At 39.2% G+C, this 13,240-nt stretch overlaps 1 protein-coding gene across 1 annotated transcript in view; it reads right to left on the bottom strand.

The window, feature by feature from the left end:
• Positions 1-13,240, bottom strand: part of LOC132819359 (kynurenine 3-monooxygenase-like) — a 78,973-nt gene that overhangs the window by 18,627 nt on the left and 47,106 nt on the right. The window contains exons 9-12 of the mRNA XM_060830824.1: positions 11,966-12,087; positions 10,998-11,145; positions 8,493-8,550; positions 647-729 (exon numbers count right to left, since the gene is read on the bottom strand). Coding sequence (XP_060686807.1) covers positions 647-729; positions 8,493-8,550; positions 10,998-11,145; positions 11,966-12,087 — 411 coding nt within the window. The remainder of the gene's footprint in view (positions 1-646; positions 730-8,492; positions 8,551-10,997; positions 11,146-11,965; positions 12,088-13,240) is intronic.

The following is a 13,240-nucleotide window of genomic DNA, read 5'->3' as shown; positions in this document are numbered from 1 at the left end:
AACCAGGTTGAGGAGAATTGTTCCTCTTGGGTCAATAAATTGTCTCTGATTCACTGTGTGTTGGTTGGTTTAGCATGGCAGGTAGTGAATTTCTGGCCTTGCCATAACCTGTGGCTTCAGCACTTATGTATCCCACTCATTAGCTGCAGGTAATGAAGTCCTGACCTCCAAGCTGTATTGACAAGTGGGTGTCAATATGCTTAAGCTTCTACAAAAATCATCCTATTGCCTTGAATGTGTCTCCGCGCTTCAATCATTGATATGATCGTGCTTGATAACAAATTTGAGACTAAACATTGCCCTCTCGTTTTTCTCTGTTGTTGATCAAAATAATGCAATAAAATGTAATTGGGATGCATTGATTATTTCAACTTCCAGAAAGCAATTAAATTTGATGTTGTTCTTTTATACATTGTTTACACCCGTCAACTACCTGGAATATAGCAATTAAAGTCAGGAACTCATTGTTTGATTGAATATAAATGCTCATTTGCTCTTCTCAGATGCATTGAGAAATGTTCGTCGAAATTGGCTTCAGAAAATATAAGTCTGACAGTATAAAAATTCTTGATTTTAACATGGAACTGTGTTAGTAAATTAAAGGATTTATCATCATTTTATGTCTTTGTAATTGTTTCCCACATACCTCCACATAGTTGTACATGGCCAGATCAGCAATAGCATGGCAATCTGGTACACGCGACATTGAAAACTCTGGAAGACACTTACCTACAATGCAGAAATATTTATAGAATTAGATTTGTGAAGGATATTCATTTTCTTTATAGATGACTGAGTTGCTCAACTGACAAAATAATTTGCCAATTTGAAAATGAAAGTGTGCAATTAAAAAATATCATCATGCAATGGTTCATCCAAATTCCTATATAATACTGTTTAAAATTACTAGGAGCTATGTTTTTCATTGTTCTTGTGGCTGGAAGCTGATATTAAAACTCCCCACAATGAAAGATGTGACGTAGATATAAATTTTTTAACTGTTTGGATCTTAAACCTGTGGGATATGGTCAATTGGTGTGAAAGGGGTTAATATTATTTAAATTATGCAAAACCATGACTTTAAACCAAAATGTGTCAGAGAGCAGATGGATGCCTACCTCCTGCGTGCTAATGGAAGTTTGTTGATATTGTGAAGTTTTCAACAGGATAGCAACATAAAAAAGCTGCAATCTCAGCAAATGCCAGGATGGGCAAAGCTTATCTAACTTTTTGAAAGAACTTTTGTGTTTAGCTTGAGAGAGACCTGACTGAATTTAAAGGCAATAATCAAAGTGGAAATGTATTCAGAGCAGTTAATAGATTCAGTTATTTCAGTGTAAAGGTTGTAGCTTATGAAAACTTTCAGATGATTGGTTGGACTGAAGGGTCTGTTTCTAAGCCATATTACTCTATGGCTGGAAGCATTTGATCATTCAAAGCTGAAAATGTCTAAGCTCTCAGCCGTGTGAGAGAAAAACAGTTTTCCTTATAGCACAGGAGCTGAAAAAAAATTAAGTCAAAGATACAGATTTAGTAGGGAAGGGAAATTTCTCTGGATTTTGATTAACGGTAGGTGGGAGTTTATTTGTAGTAATTGAAACCGGGTGGATCTCGTTGACTATGAGATCCTGGATTGGGGTCATTAACCTGGGCCAATCAGGAAGCTCTGGCTGATCAATATAACCTTGGGACTTAGAATCTCCTCAGTTCACATTTAAATAAAGGGTGACTTGGTGACCGGATACCAGCTTCTGTGCAGTTATTACAGTATTGTTGGGTATTTGATATATTTTACACCATAGATAGCTTAGTTTCCTCTTTTTTATTTTTGCATTACACACTTCATTCTATCGTTAAAACTAAATCTGGAACCTGGTATGCTTATATTTTGGCAAAAAAACCCCACCATTTATTCTATCAAACCAGATTTTATCCTGCATCTAAACTGTCCACTATTAACATCAGTTGGGACCATACCACCCCCCAACATCTTGAAGTACTATCAATCGTAGAAACAATGAACAGAATTTAATAGGGGCAACTGGGTCTTCTTCTGTGGGTGCGCATAGTATTTTTCTGTGAGTTCAGACTCTACTTAATTCCAATCAGGCATATTGATTTTAATATAGGTTAACAATTTGAACACAAATCTGGGAGACATGATTGGAAAATTTGTGGCACTCATGAAAACTGGCTGTTTGGTTGATAGTGAAGGAGGACACTCCTCAATTTAGAACAATATCAATGGCTTCATCGAATAGAGGAAAAGTGGCAAATGGATTCAATATGGAGAAGTGTGAGGTAATACATTTGAGAGGGCAAACAAAGGTAAAGAATATGCAATAAAAACGAGAGTACTGAGAGGTGCTCACTAACACTCAATACTGGAGCCCCCCAGGGGTGTGTATTCAGCCCCCTACTGTACTCACTGTATACCCATGACTGTGTCGCCAAATACAAGATCGCTGATTACACCACCATAGTTGGTCGAATCTCAGATGGCGATGAAACAGACTACAGACGGGAGATGGAAGACTTGGAAAGATGGGGCACTGAGAACAACCTGGCTTGCAATGCTGACAAAACAAATGAACTCATTATTGACTTTTGGTGGGATGTTACTCATGTTACACATTAACAGCATAGAGGTGGAACAAGTGGTGAGAGTTAAGCTCCTGGGAGTGGTCATCCACAACAACTTTTCTTGGACTCTTCATGTGAACACACTGGTTACAAAGGTCCAACAACGTCTCTTCTTCCTCAAGTAGCTGAGGGAATTAGGCATGGCAGTGAATACCCTTGCCAACTTTTACAGGTGCACCATCGAGAGCATTCCGTCTGGATGTATCACTGCCTGTTATGGCAACTGTACCATTCAAGATCAGAGATGGTTACAGAGAGTGGTGAACTCAGTGCGGACAATTATAAAGGCCAACCTCCCTTCCATAGAAGTCATCTACCAGGCCCGCCATCAAGGAAAGGCCGCCAGTATTCTCAAAGATCCATCCCACCCTGGCAATCTTTTTCTACAACCTCTACCATCGGGGAAAAGGTACAGAAGCCTGAACACACGCACCAGCTGGTTTCAAAACAGCTTCTACCCTACTGTTGTTAGAATACTGAATGGACTCACAAACTCTTAACATTTGTCTGTACCTGTGTTTTTGTTTTTGCCACTGCTTACCTATTATTTACTATCTATGCTACCCAACTATGTGATCTACCTGTATTGCTCGCAAGACAAAGCTTTTCACTATGCTTTTCACTGTGCCTCCGTACACGTGACAACAAATTCAATTCAATTTAAGTGAGAGTGAGTATATGTTCTTGAAGGCAATCTGAATGATAGTTAAGGTGACAAAGAATGCACATGGAATGCTATCCTTTCTTGGATGATACACAGATTACAAAAGCAGGCATATAATGGTGGAACTGGGTAAAATGCTGGTTAGGTCACAGCTGTAATTTTGTGTAGACTACATTACAGAAAAGGACACAATTGTTTTGGAAAGAGCACAAGGGATATTTACAAAAACGTTGCTAGGGCTTGAAAACTGCAGCTATGAGGAATGGTTGAATAGGCTAGGATTGTTTTCTTTGGGACAGAGGGATGACTTAAAGGAGGTGACTAGTTATGAGGGGCAATAATGAGTAGACAGGAAAAATACATTATCACTGGCAGAGATGTCAATTACTCGGGGACACAGACATAAGGCGATTGGTAAAATGGTCAGAGGAGAAATGGTGGGTATCTGGAACTGATTGCCCAGTTTGGTGACTGAAGTGGAAATTCTCATTGAAAAGAAATCTGGTTCTGCACCAAAAATGCTGTAACCATCAAGGGTACTGACCAAGTACTGGTAAGCGGAATTATGATGAGTGGCGAGCTCAAAAAAAATGTATTTCTTTTTCAGCCAGTACTATCACAAGCTGAATGACCTGTTTCTGTGCAGCAATTCTTACATGGCTGTTTGGTACCTGGCCAGAATCAGGCCCCTCGTCTGATTAAGCCCCAAATAGGGCCAAACCTTTCACCAAAAGCCACCAGCAATCAGAGATTCACAGCTCTGCAAAATCAGCAGCACTACAGGGAGGAGGATGCAGCAATGGGTCTGTAGATACGGGTGTGGTGCGTGTGTGTATGTGTGTGTGTGGGGTGGGGGGGCAGATGGGGCTCATTGTCCTGGAGTCTGAATTCCTAAAGAGTGCTGCCTTCCCAGTGCTGCATTCCTCAACTTGTCAGAGATTGCATACGAATATTTTCAGTTAATAACTGCATTGAAATGGAAATCTTGATTTCACATTTAACAATACAGACATCTGGACAAGAGGGTGTCAACATAGCTGCAAGTAACCTTCACCATAGGAACAGCCTGCCAGGAGCAGTTGTGGTCATATCTTCCCTCAGTTGTAATAAGTACACCTCTTTCAAGGTCAAGACTGCAATCAGCTCATACATTGTGCAAGGTGCTGCCAATGGATGTATCAAATAACAATCGCCCATGTGGTTAAGCCTGGGTGTACTTGCCAACCCATTCCTGTCTAAGTTCTGTTGGTTAACTGTTTGCAGGCAACAATGATATCCACCAAAAGCCGACAGCTGCTCCATAATTACATGCCCAGTAATGCCATTGGGGCAACATTAACACCCCTGAGTAAAAGTGATCAGGAGTGCATTCAACGGTACTTAACAGAATTCAGATCAGAAGGTTTGGCTGTGCTTTTTGGATTTCAGGTGTGTATCTGAATCTGCTAATAGTTTTTTTTTTGGCCTTTGTTCAACTGTTGGATTGTACGAGGACCAGCAGCAATTGGGTCACATATCTTGACCCGAACCAATTTTCTACAGTTAACTTTCCTGGAATCTCCTATGGAGAGTGGTACACGTCATGAATTCAGATATGGAAATAAGCATTCTGGAAAATTTTTATGCCATTGATTTTAACAGAGAATATCCTGTAGTGCCCACTTGTGAGAGAAACTCTTTACAGTCAGAATCTGTGAACTGAAAGCTGGTAAGAGACAAGCAACTTCTAGAGGGCAGAAAACAGAAGAATGCTTAGCGAGTTTTGTAAAGATTTGTAGTTCAGGTTGAGGTTCTGGATGTTGGTTTGCTTGCTGAGTTGGTAGTTTCATGTTCAGACATTTCGTCTCCATACGAGGTAACATCTTCAGTGGGCCTCAGGCGAAGTAGTGTACCTGATTCCTGCTTTCTATTTATGCGTTTGGGTTGGTAATATCATTTCCTGTGGTGATGTCATTTCCTATGACTATGTCATTTCCTGTTCTTTATCTCACGGGCTGGTAAGTCGGGTCCAAGTCAACGTGTTTGTTGATAAAGTTCCAGTTGGAATACCATGCTTCTAGGAATTCTTGTGCGCGTCTCTGTTTGGCTTGTCCAGGGATGGATGTGTTGTCCCAAAGTGGTGTCCTTCCTTATCCGCAAGTAAGGATGAGAGAGGGTCATGTTGTTTTGTGGCTAGTTGATGTCCATGTGTCCAGGTGGCTAGTTTTCTGCCTTTTGTCCAATGTAGCGTTTATTACAGTCCTTGCACGGTATTTTGTATATTACATTAGTTTGCTTGTTGTCTGTATAGATTCTATCAAGTTCATTAGCTGCTGTTTTAGTGTGTTGGTGGGTTTGTGGGCTACCATGGTGCCAAGGGGTCTGAGTAGTCTGGCACTCATGCAACAGACCATGAATGGACAGACACAGATATTTGACAGTGACAGACACAGAAAATGAAAAAACTAGACAAACTTACACAAAGGAAGAACACTGACAATGCAGAAGCATGAATAAAACACTTATCTGACTGACCCTTAACAGACACTGAAAAAGCTGGCTTAGTAAGAGGATTAAATTACAACTTACAGGATGTGGACAAGATTTCTTCACAGCATTAGAAACAACACTGAAACACAACTAACTCACAGAAGAAACCCAGCAAACTATCAGACAGATAGTCGCACCAACATTAAGCAGAAAAAAGGAAGGAAACACACTCAATACACAAGAAGGGAAAGCACTATAAAGACTAAAAAAAGATAAAAACATTGTTATCCTACCTGCAGACAAAGGACGCGTGATAGTCATTTTAAACCAAAGAGACTACATTGAAAAAGCAATCACACTATTTGCAGATACCAACACTTAACCAACAAGTGGTAATAGATCCGACCCCACAACTAGAGAACTGAATCACAGCCCTACTCAAAAAAACTTCAGAAATCTGGAGAAACAAATAAGACCAACGTCCAAAAAATGAAACCAAATGGATCCAACACACCACGCTTCTACGGATTATGCAAAATTCACAAACCAGGAGCCCCCCACAGACCCATAGTCTCGCTACCTGCAACACAAACTTACAGATTGACCAAGGAGATACATCAAAGAGTAAAACACTTAGTAAAAGACTCACGCCACTGCAACCAAGAATTCCTGAAGACCATCAAAGACACGAAGATAGAAGAGGATGAAATAGTGGTCTCCATTGATGTAACAGTCCTGTTCACATCAATCAACATCAACCTGACCAAGGAAACACTTACTACATTATTAGAAGACCCAAAGACACAAACACCAAACACCACCAACTTCATCAACAAGGACAATATTGTCAAGCTAGTGCACCTATGCCTTATCACCCACTTCACCTTCAACAACAAAACCTACAGACAAACTAATGTAACACTCATGGGATCTCCAATATCAGGGTTCTTAGCAGAGACAATGATGCAGTGACTTGAATAAATAGCTCTGCCAACCATCCAACTCAAACTTCCACTACGTGGATGACACCTTTGTTACCACTAAACAAAACAAATTAGAGGAAACCTTGAAGACCATCAATAATCCCCTTACTAGCATAAAATTCACTAAAGAGAAGGAAAACAACAACAAACTGCCATTCCTAGATGTCACAGTTGAGCAAAAAGCCAATGGGGAACTTCAAAGCAGCATTTACAGGAAAGCAACACACACGGACCAAATATTGAACGACAAAAGCAATCACCCCAACATCCATAAATGAAGCTATATCCAAATATTATTCCGCAGAGGAACTATGCAGAGCAGAGGAAAATCACCTATACCGTGTATTCAAAAAGAACAGGTACCCAATGACCATAGTCCACTGATTTCTCAGCAACAAACCCAAACAAGCAGACAAAACACATCCAGAAACCTGAGCCACACTCCCCTACATCAAAGACATCTCAGAAATGACTGCCACTCTACTCAGATTCCTCAGCATCATGGTAGCCCACAAACCCACCAACACACTAAAACAGCAGCTAATGAACTTGAAAGACTCTAGACAGACAACAAGCAAAACTAATGTCATTTACAAAATACCATGCAAGGTCTGTAACAAACACGACATTGGACAAACAGGCAGAAAACTAGCCACCAGGATACATGAACATCAAGTAGCCCCAAAACGACAAGAGCCTCTCTCACTAATATCCTTACATACAGATGAGGAAGGGCACCACTTCAACTGGGACAACACTTTCATCTTCGGACAAGCCAGACAGAGACACCCACGAGAATTCCTAGAAGCATGGCATTCCAACCGGAACTCTATCAATAAACACATTGACTTGGACATGATTTACCAACCCCTGAGAAAAAGAACAGCAAATGACATCACCATAGGAACCCAAACATATAAATAAAAATCAGGAATCATCAGCAATGCTTCGTCCAGAGGCTCACTGAAGATGTTACCTAGTATGGTATCGAAACATCTGAACATGAACCTTTCAGCTCAGCGAGCAAACCTAAATCCAGAAGAATGCCATAATAGTGGTATTTTGGAAGCAAGATTATAATTTAGTAAAAGTGTAGCTAGACTGTATGTTTTGGATGGATGTCTCAGTGGGAATTGTTGATTCTTTTTCATATAATACACTATTGAGGATTGATTTAAATAAGCTCCGAAGACTTCATCCAAATAAACAAAGTGACAATTCTCCTCAGATTGTACTAGTAGTGCTTGGGTGTCAGTATGAAAATCTGGAATAGAATTCCATCGTAGAAATACATGAGTGAAGATGTATTTTACCCAAATTAGAAGTGTGCAACAGGTAAAGCAAGTTGAATCGAATGGATACTTCCATGAATCTGGAGCATGTTCAGTTAACATTGAAAGACTTTAACTGGTGTTAAATCAACACAGTCACTGCTTACGAAAACTGAATCATAGTATCCCTACCATGTGGAAGCAGACCATTTGGCCCATTGAGTCCATAGTGACCTTCAGAAGAGCATCCCACCCAGACCTACCCAAGTCCCCACCACCACCTCCTCACCAAGGTCCCTGGCACTGCAAAGCAGCAATGCTAAACACAGAGCCACCATGCCCTCTCCCGTCCTACCCAAACTGCTTTTTCTTTTTGTGAACACAGGTTAAAGCTTAAAGCCATGAATACAATATCATAACATTATATAGTTGTACAATCTGCAAAATGTTTTACAAACTCACCGATATCATTGTGAAACTTGTCCATTAATTCATCAAAGACAATACAATCTTCAAAGCCCTTAAGGAATAAAGTAACAGAAAAAAAAATTGTTGAGTCAGTTATTGTGACTCAATCATACCCAACAAAGAAATTCATTGATCGATTTTTTTTTGCACTTCATCATAGGGTCATAGAGATGTACAGCATGGAAACAGATCCTTCGGTCCAACCCATCCATGCCGACCAAATACTGGCTTACACAATGAGTGAAAAACTCGACTAGATGCATTTCAGGTGTGCAATCCAAATCAGATTGTCTTTCGGGTATATGAATGTGCAAAATGAATATCTGTCCTAGATTTAACAAATCCCAGGTATCTCCTAGCCAAACTGCAATTAAAGACTACTTTGTGAATGGAAAAGAAAAAGTGCTCATCTCCAAGTCTGTGCAAGGAGATAAACATTTGTTGACTAAATTAGAATTTATCTGATCCCTTGATCATTCATTTCAGAGGCTTGGCATGAAAAGATAAGGCATCTGCCTATTGAGTATTCATAGGGAACAGTGCGTCACTGAAACTGTCAAGCTGTGCTATACATCACATGGTACTTAGCTAGAGTCAGGAAATGGAATTATACCAAATTAGGTATAATCATTCATTTATTTATATTTATTTCATTGATCTACTGCATTAATATCATGATAATATTGCAAAGGTCTTCAAAATCAGTGATTAAATATTAGTCAAAGCTAACAAATTTGTAACTGAGAGGTGGCTTATAAAATCCAGTGGGTGTCATCCTTGTTACCAGCCTCCCAGCCCTCAATCTCTCTGAAATTTCATGACAAATGAATGAGTTATTGACCCCTGACCTTGATTTGATTTGATTTATTTTTGTCACATGTGCCTAAGGATGTTGAAAAGTTTTGTTTTGCATGTAGTACAAGTAGATCATACCATACAATGATTATAAGGTGATAGAACAGAGCAAGGAATACAAAGTTACATGCAAAGATGGTGCACAAAAAGCAAGCTTCATATCAGATTTGAAATTTGAGAGGTCCATTCAGAAGTCTATTAACAACAGGGAAGAAGCTGTTCTTGAACCTGTTGGTGTGTGTGTGTGTTTAAGCTTCTGTATCTTGAGCCTGATAGAAGAGGTTGGAAAAGATTATAACAGAGGTGAGAGAGGTCTTTGATGATATTGGCTGTCATTCCGAGGTACTGAGAAATGTGGATGGAGTCAATGGATGGAAGGTTGGTTTGTATCCCATTCTTAGTAGTATTTGACTTGTGATGGGAGAGGAAGGGATTGAACTTACCTAGCCTCCTCAACATGGTCAGTCTGCATGGAGTCTCAGCAGTGCCAACACTCCCAATTGGCATTATGGGACTGTCCAACTGGCTGGCAAAACTTTTAAGATGGGAATTCTCTCCCAATATAGGGCAGGGTATATTTCCTTAAAGCATTTAACACTGCTCCCAGTGTTAGGTTATTCTGGGGCAGCCATTGGGATTGTGGGATAACTCCCTTTCTGACACTTTACCAGGGTACGTAGGATTTATTGAGGTACAAAGTCAGAAAATTATGCGTAATGAAAAGAACATCCAGATATAAATGGGAAGTACTCAATGTACTTGTGTAAGCTCACATGGCAAAATAGAGACAATTGCGAAATAAAAAGCATGTTTATACCACCGTCGTTTGTGGGAGTTCGTGGACACCAATGCAATCCATAGCAACCACATCAGCAGTAAATATCTACAGCTTGAGGAACTGAGTTAATGAGTTGGAGATCAAGCTTCAGACACTGCATTAGGCAGTTAACTGGATACTTTATCTCAGGAGGCAGTCAACCCCCTTTGGCTCATCCTTCAGGTTTGGCTCATGGTCAGAATCAGAATGGTATGACAACAAATGATGGAAGGCATGGGGATCCAAAAGGTTTCAATGGAGAAGCCACAGTCCGTGGCTTTTAGCTTTGACAAAGGATCAGTTAGACTCGAAACGTCAGCTCTTTTCTCTCCTTACAGATGCTGCCAGACCTGCTGAGATTTTCCGGCATTTTCTCTTTTGGTTTCAGATTCCAGCATGCGCAGTAATTTGCTTTTATCCATTTATTATACTACATCAGATTCTAGAGTTCTGGAGATTCAGAAACTTAGGATTTATGCTCAATTTTGCAGTATGATTTGAATCCATAACTTTCTAACTTAGAGGGGAAACAGCTTTAATTGAGCCAAGGTTAGCAAAATAAAAGAGACCTACAGCATATTAATGTGTAAACAGGCTGCAATGTTTAGCTTATAGTTGTTCAACAGCTGAAGATATGCCTGCCATGACTGCTGAAGATAAGTTGTGTAAGTGTGTGATTATACTTGATTTTTTGGGGTAAACAAAAAAAAACTCTGATGTCATAGACTCATCTTCTATTCTCATATTGTAATGAGTTACTAATTCAACAGTGGTTATAGCTGAAAATTCTAATACTATAAAGCACTGTACAAATGTTCACAACTTACTGCATTCATGCCTTGGCCATAAAAAGGAACAACAGCGTGTGCTGCATCTCCCATTAACACACACTTGGACCCGATATGGTAGGAGGAACACTTCACTGAAATCATAGCCTGGGCTGGCAAACGGAAATAATCCTGCATCAACGCCTCACTAAAAAATAAATCAAAGTCATTTTTAAGTAAATCACAATGCTTCAAGAAAGTGGATGTATGAATATTCAGGAACTGGAAACTTCAAAATTGTCAATCTGCTTTCCATTATTCAAACCCAACCATCAGTCTTCGCATTACATCCATCAACCTGAAGCCTCTCAAAAAATGCAATGGAATTGTTTCATGAATTCATTTGTTTTGTCAGTCTCAATTGCTTGCATTGGTATTTAGTGCACACCCATTAACCATTGGGTGATCATTCCCCTTGACTTCTCACGGTGATATTAAGAAACAGATTCACTGTGTGTTTGTGATCTAAATGTAAGATATCTGTGATACTGAAAGTATATATTTTAGAATCTCAAGATGTAGTCGCTTAAGTTAATGGAGCTTTCAGTGCATGTCGAAAATTCTCTAACACAATGAGCAAATAGTCTAAAATGGATTTTTGTTAAACTTACAATAAAAATGAGCAAAAGAGGTTGAAAAAAGTCTTATATCAAGAGTTAAATAGAGTAGATCAGAACAAAAGCACAGTGCAGCAAGTATACTAGAAAAGCATTCTAGCACAGAAGAGTCAGACCTGGATCAAGCTGAAATGGCAGTTAAGCCAGGATAATGTTCCATATATCCCTGAATTACACAGCATATGCAGCAAGATAACTTAATCTGGAGCTGTATTCCATGATATTTGGAAGTGACATTATTCCACATTGACAGAAGTTATGAATAAAAATATAATCATAAATTTATACCATAAGAGCATGGTCAATAGACAAGCCAATGAAAAATAATCTTAACTAAAATTAGGACCTTACACTCCTATTAGAGATATGGAATCTGGAAAGTATTTCTTGAAAAATTGAAGCACTTCATCTCCTGTGGTGAGCTTCTCAAATTCTTCAAAAGGCATGAAGAGAGTACAGGTAAATGACTTGTCCTTTCCAGGTTGCAAATAACATGAAAAAGAAATGTGGTTTAGAAATGTGTTTGGTAGGTAGTCATTACTTCAAACAAATTATACAATAACTTTAGCCAGTATATAATCACATTACGATACTGCATTATGAAATAATAAACTTCCACAATCCCCAGCAGGAACTCCAGCGCTTCTTTCCAATAAGTCCAAGTTATATACAGTGAATAATATATTAGACAAATCCTTTTAATGTTTTTACATTTGCATGTTAATACTAGTCTTAATGAACAAAATCTTAATAAGAGCAGAAGTCCAAATCCTATGGTGTTTGGTGCAATGTAATTAATCTCATTCCACTCACTGGAGGACAAGACATTTGCACAGATAGCAGCAATTAGAACTATAAACAAAGCAAACTGGAATCTGATCCTTGAACCCCAAGCCAGCTATATTTGGAACAGTCCATTTTATAAAGGTTTCAAATAGTTATTAGGATCCTGAATTACATATGCAAAGTGCCTAAGGGCTCCTGTGGTGCAGTGGTAGTGTCCTGCTTTCTGAGCTAGGAATCCTGTGTTCAAGTCCCCCCTGCTCCGGAGTTGTGAAATAACATCTCTGAACAAGCTGATTAGAAAATATTTGTACAAAATGTCTAATACTTGGTTTACGCAGAGATGCAAAACACTTCTTTTGCAGTCCTTACCAATATGGACCAGACCAAACTCCCTCAAAATATTCAGAAGATAGTCTAGACACCATTTTTTTCTTATTTCAAAGGTAAGTGTAAGGTGTCGTACTTTAGATACAATTCAATTGGTCAAACTGGTTGACATGAAGCAAAACACAATTTATTCACACACTATAGTTAAAATACAAACACAAAAAAGAGAAGAATTGGCTTTATCAAAATGCTTAATGCAATTATAGATACAGTAACTATTACTAGTAACTATTCCAACATAATAACATCCCATTCACAATCCCTTGACAAAGTCAAATTCAGTAAAACAGATTGTCTCAAATGCAACTTCAGCAGCAGGAAGAGAACCCCCAGCTTTTCTCGGTAACCAGGGGAGGAAGAAACAGCTTTCACTTCTTCAAGACCCCAGCAGCAACTGCTGGTACAAAGTGAAGAAACTAAAAATCCTGGTTCTGTGGAAACTTGACCACATTT

Source organism: Hemiscyllium ocellatum, chromosome 10, assembly GCF_020745735.1.
Source record: "Hemiscyllium ocellatum isolate sHemOce1 chromosome 10, sHemOce1.pat.X.cur, whole genome shotgun sequence".
Classification (NCBI taxonomy): domain Eukaryota; kingdom Metazoa; phylum Chordata; class Chondrichthyes; order Orectolobiformes; family Hemiscylliidae; genus Hemiscyllium; species Hemiscyllium ocellatum.
This window is presented reverse-complemented; position numbering and strand designations above follow the sequence as displayed.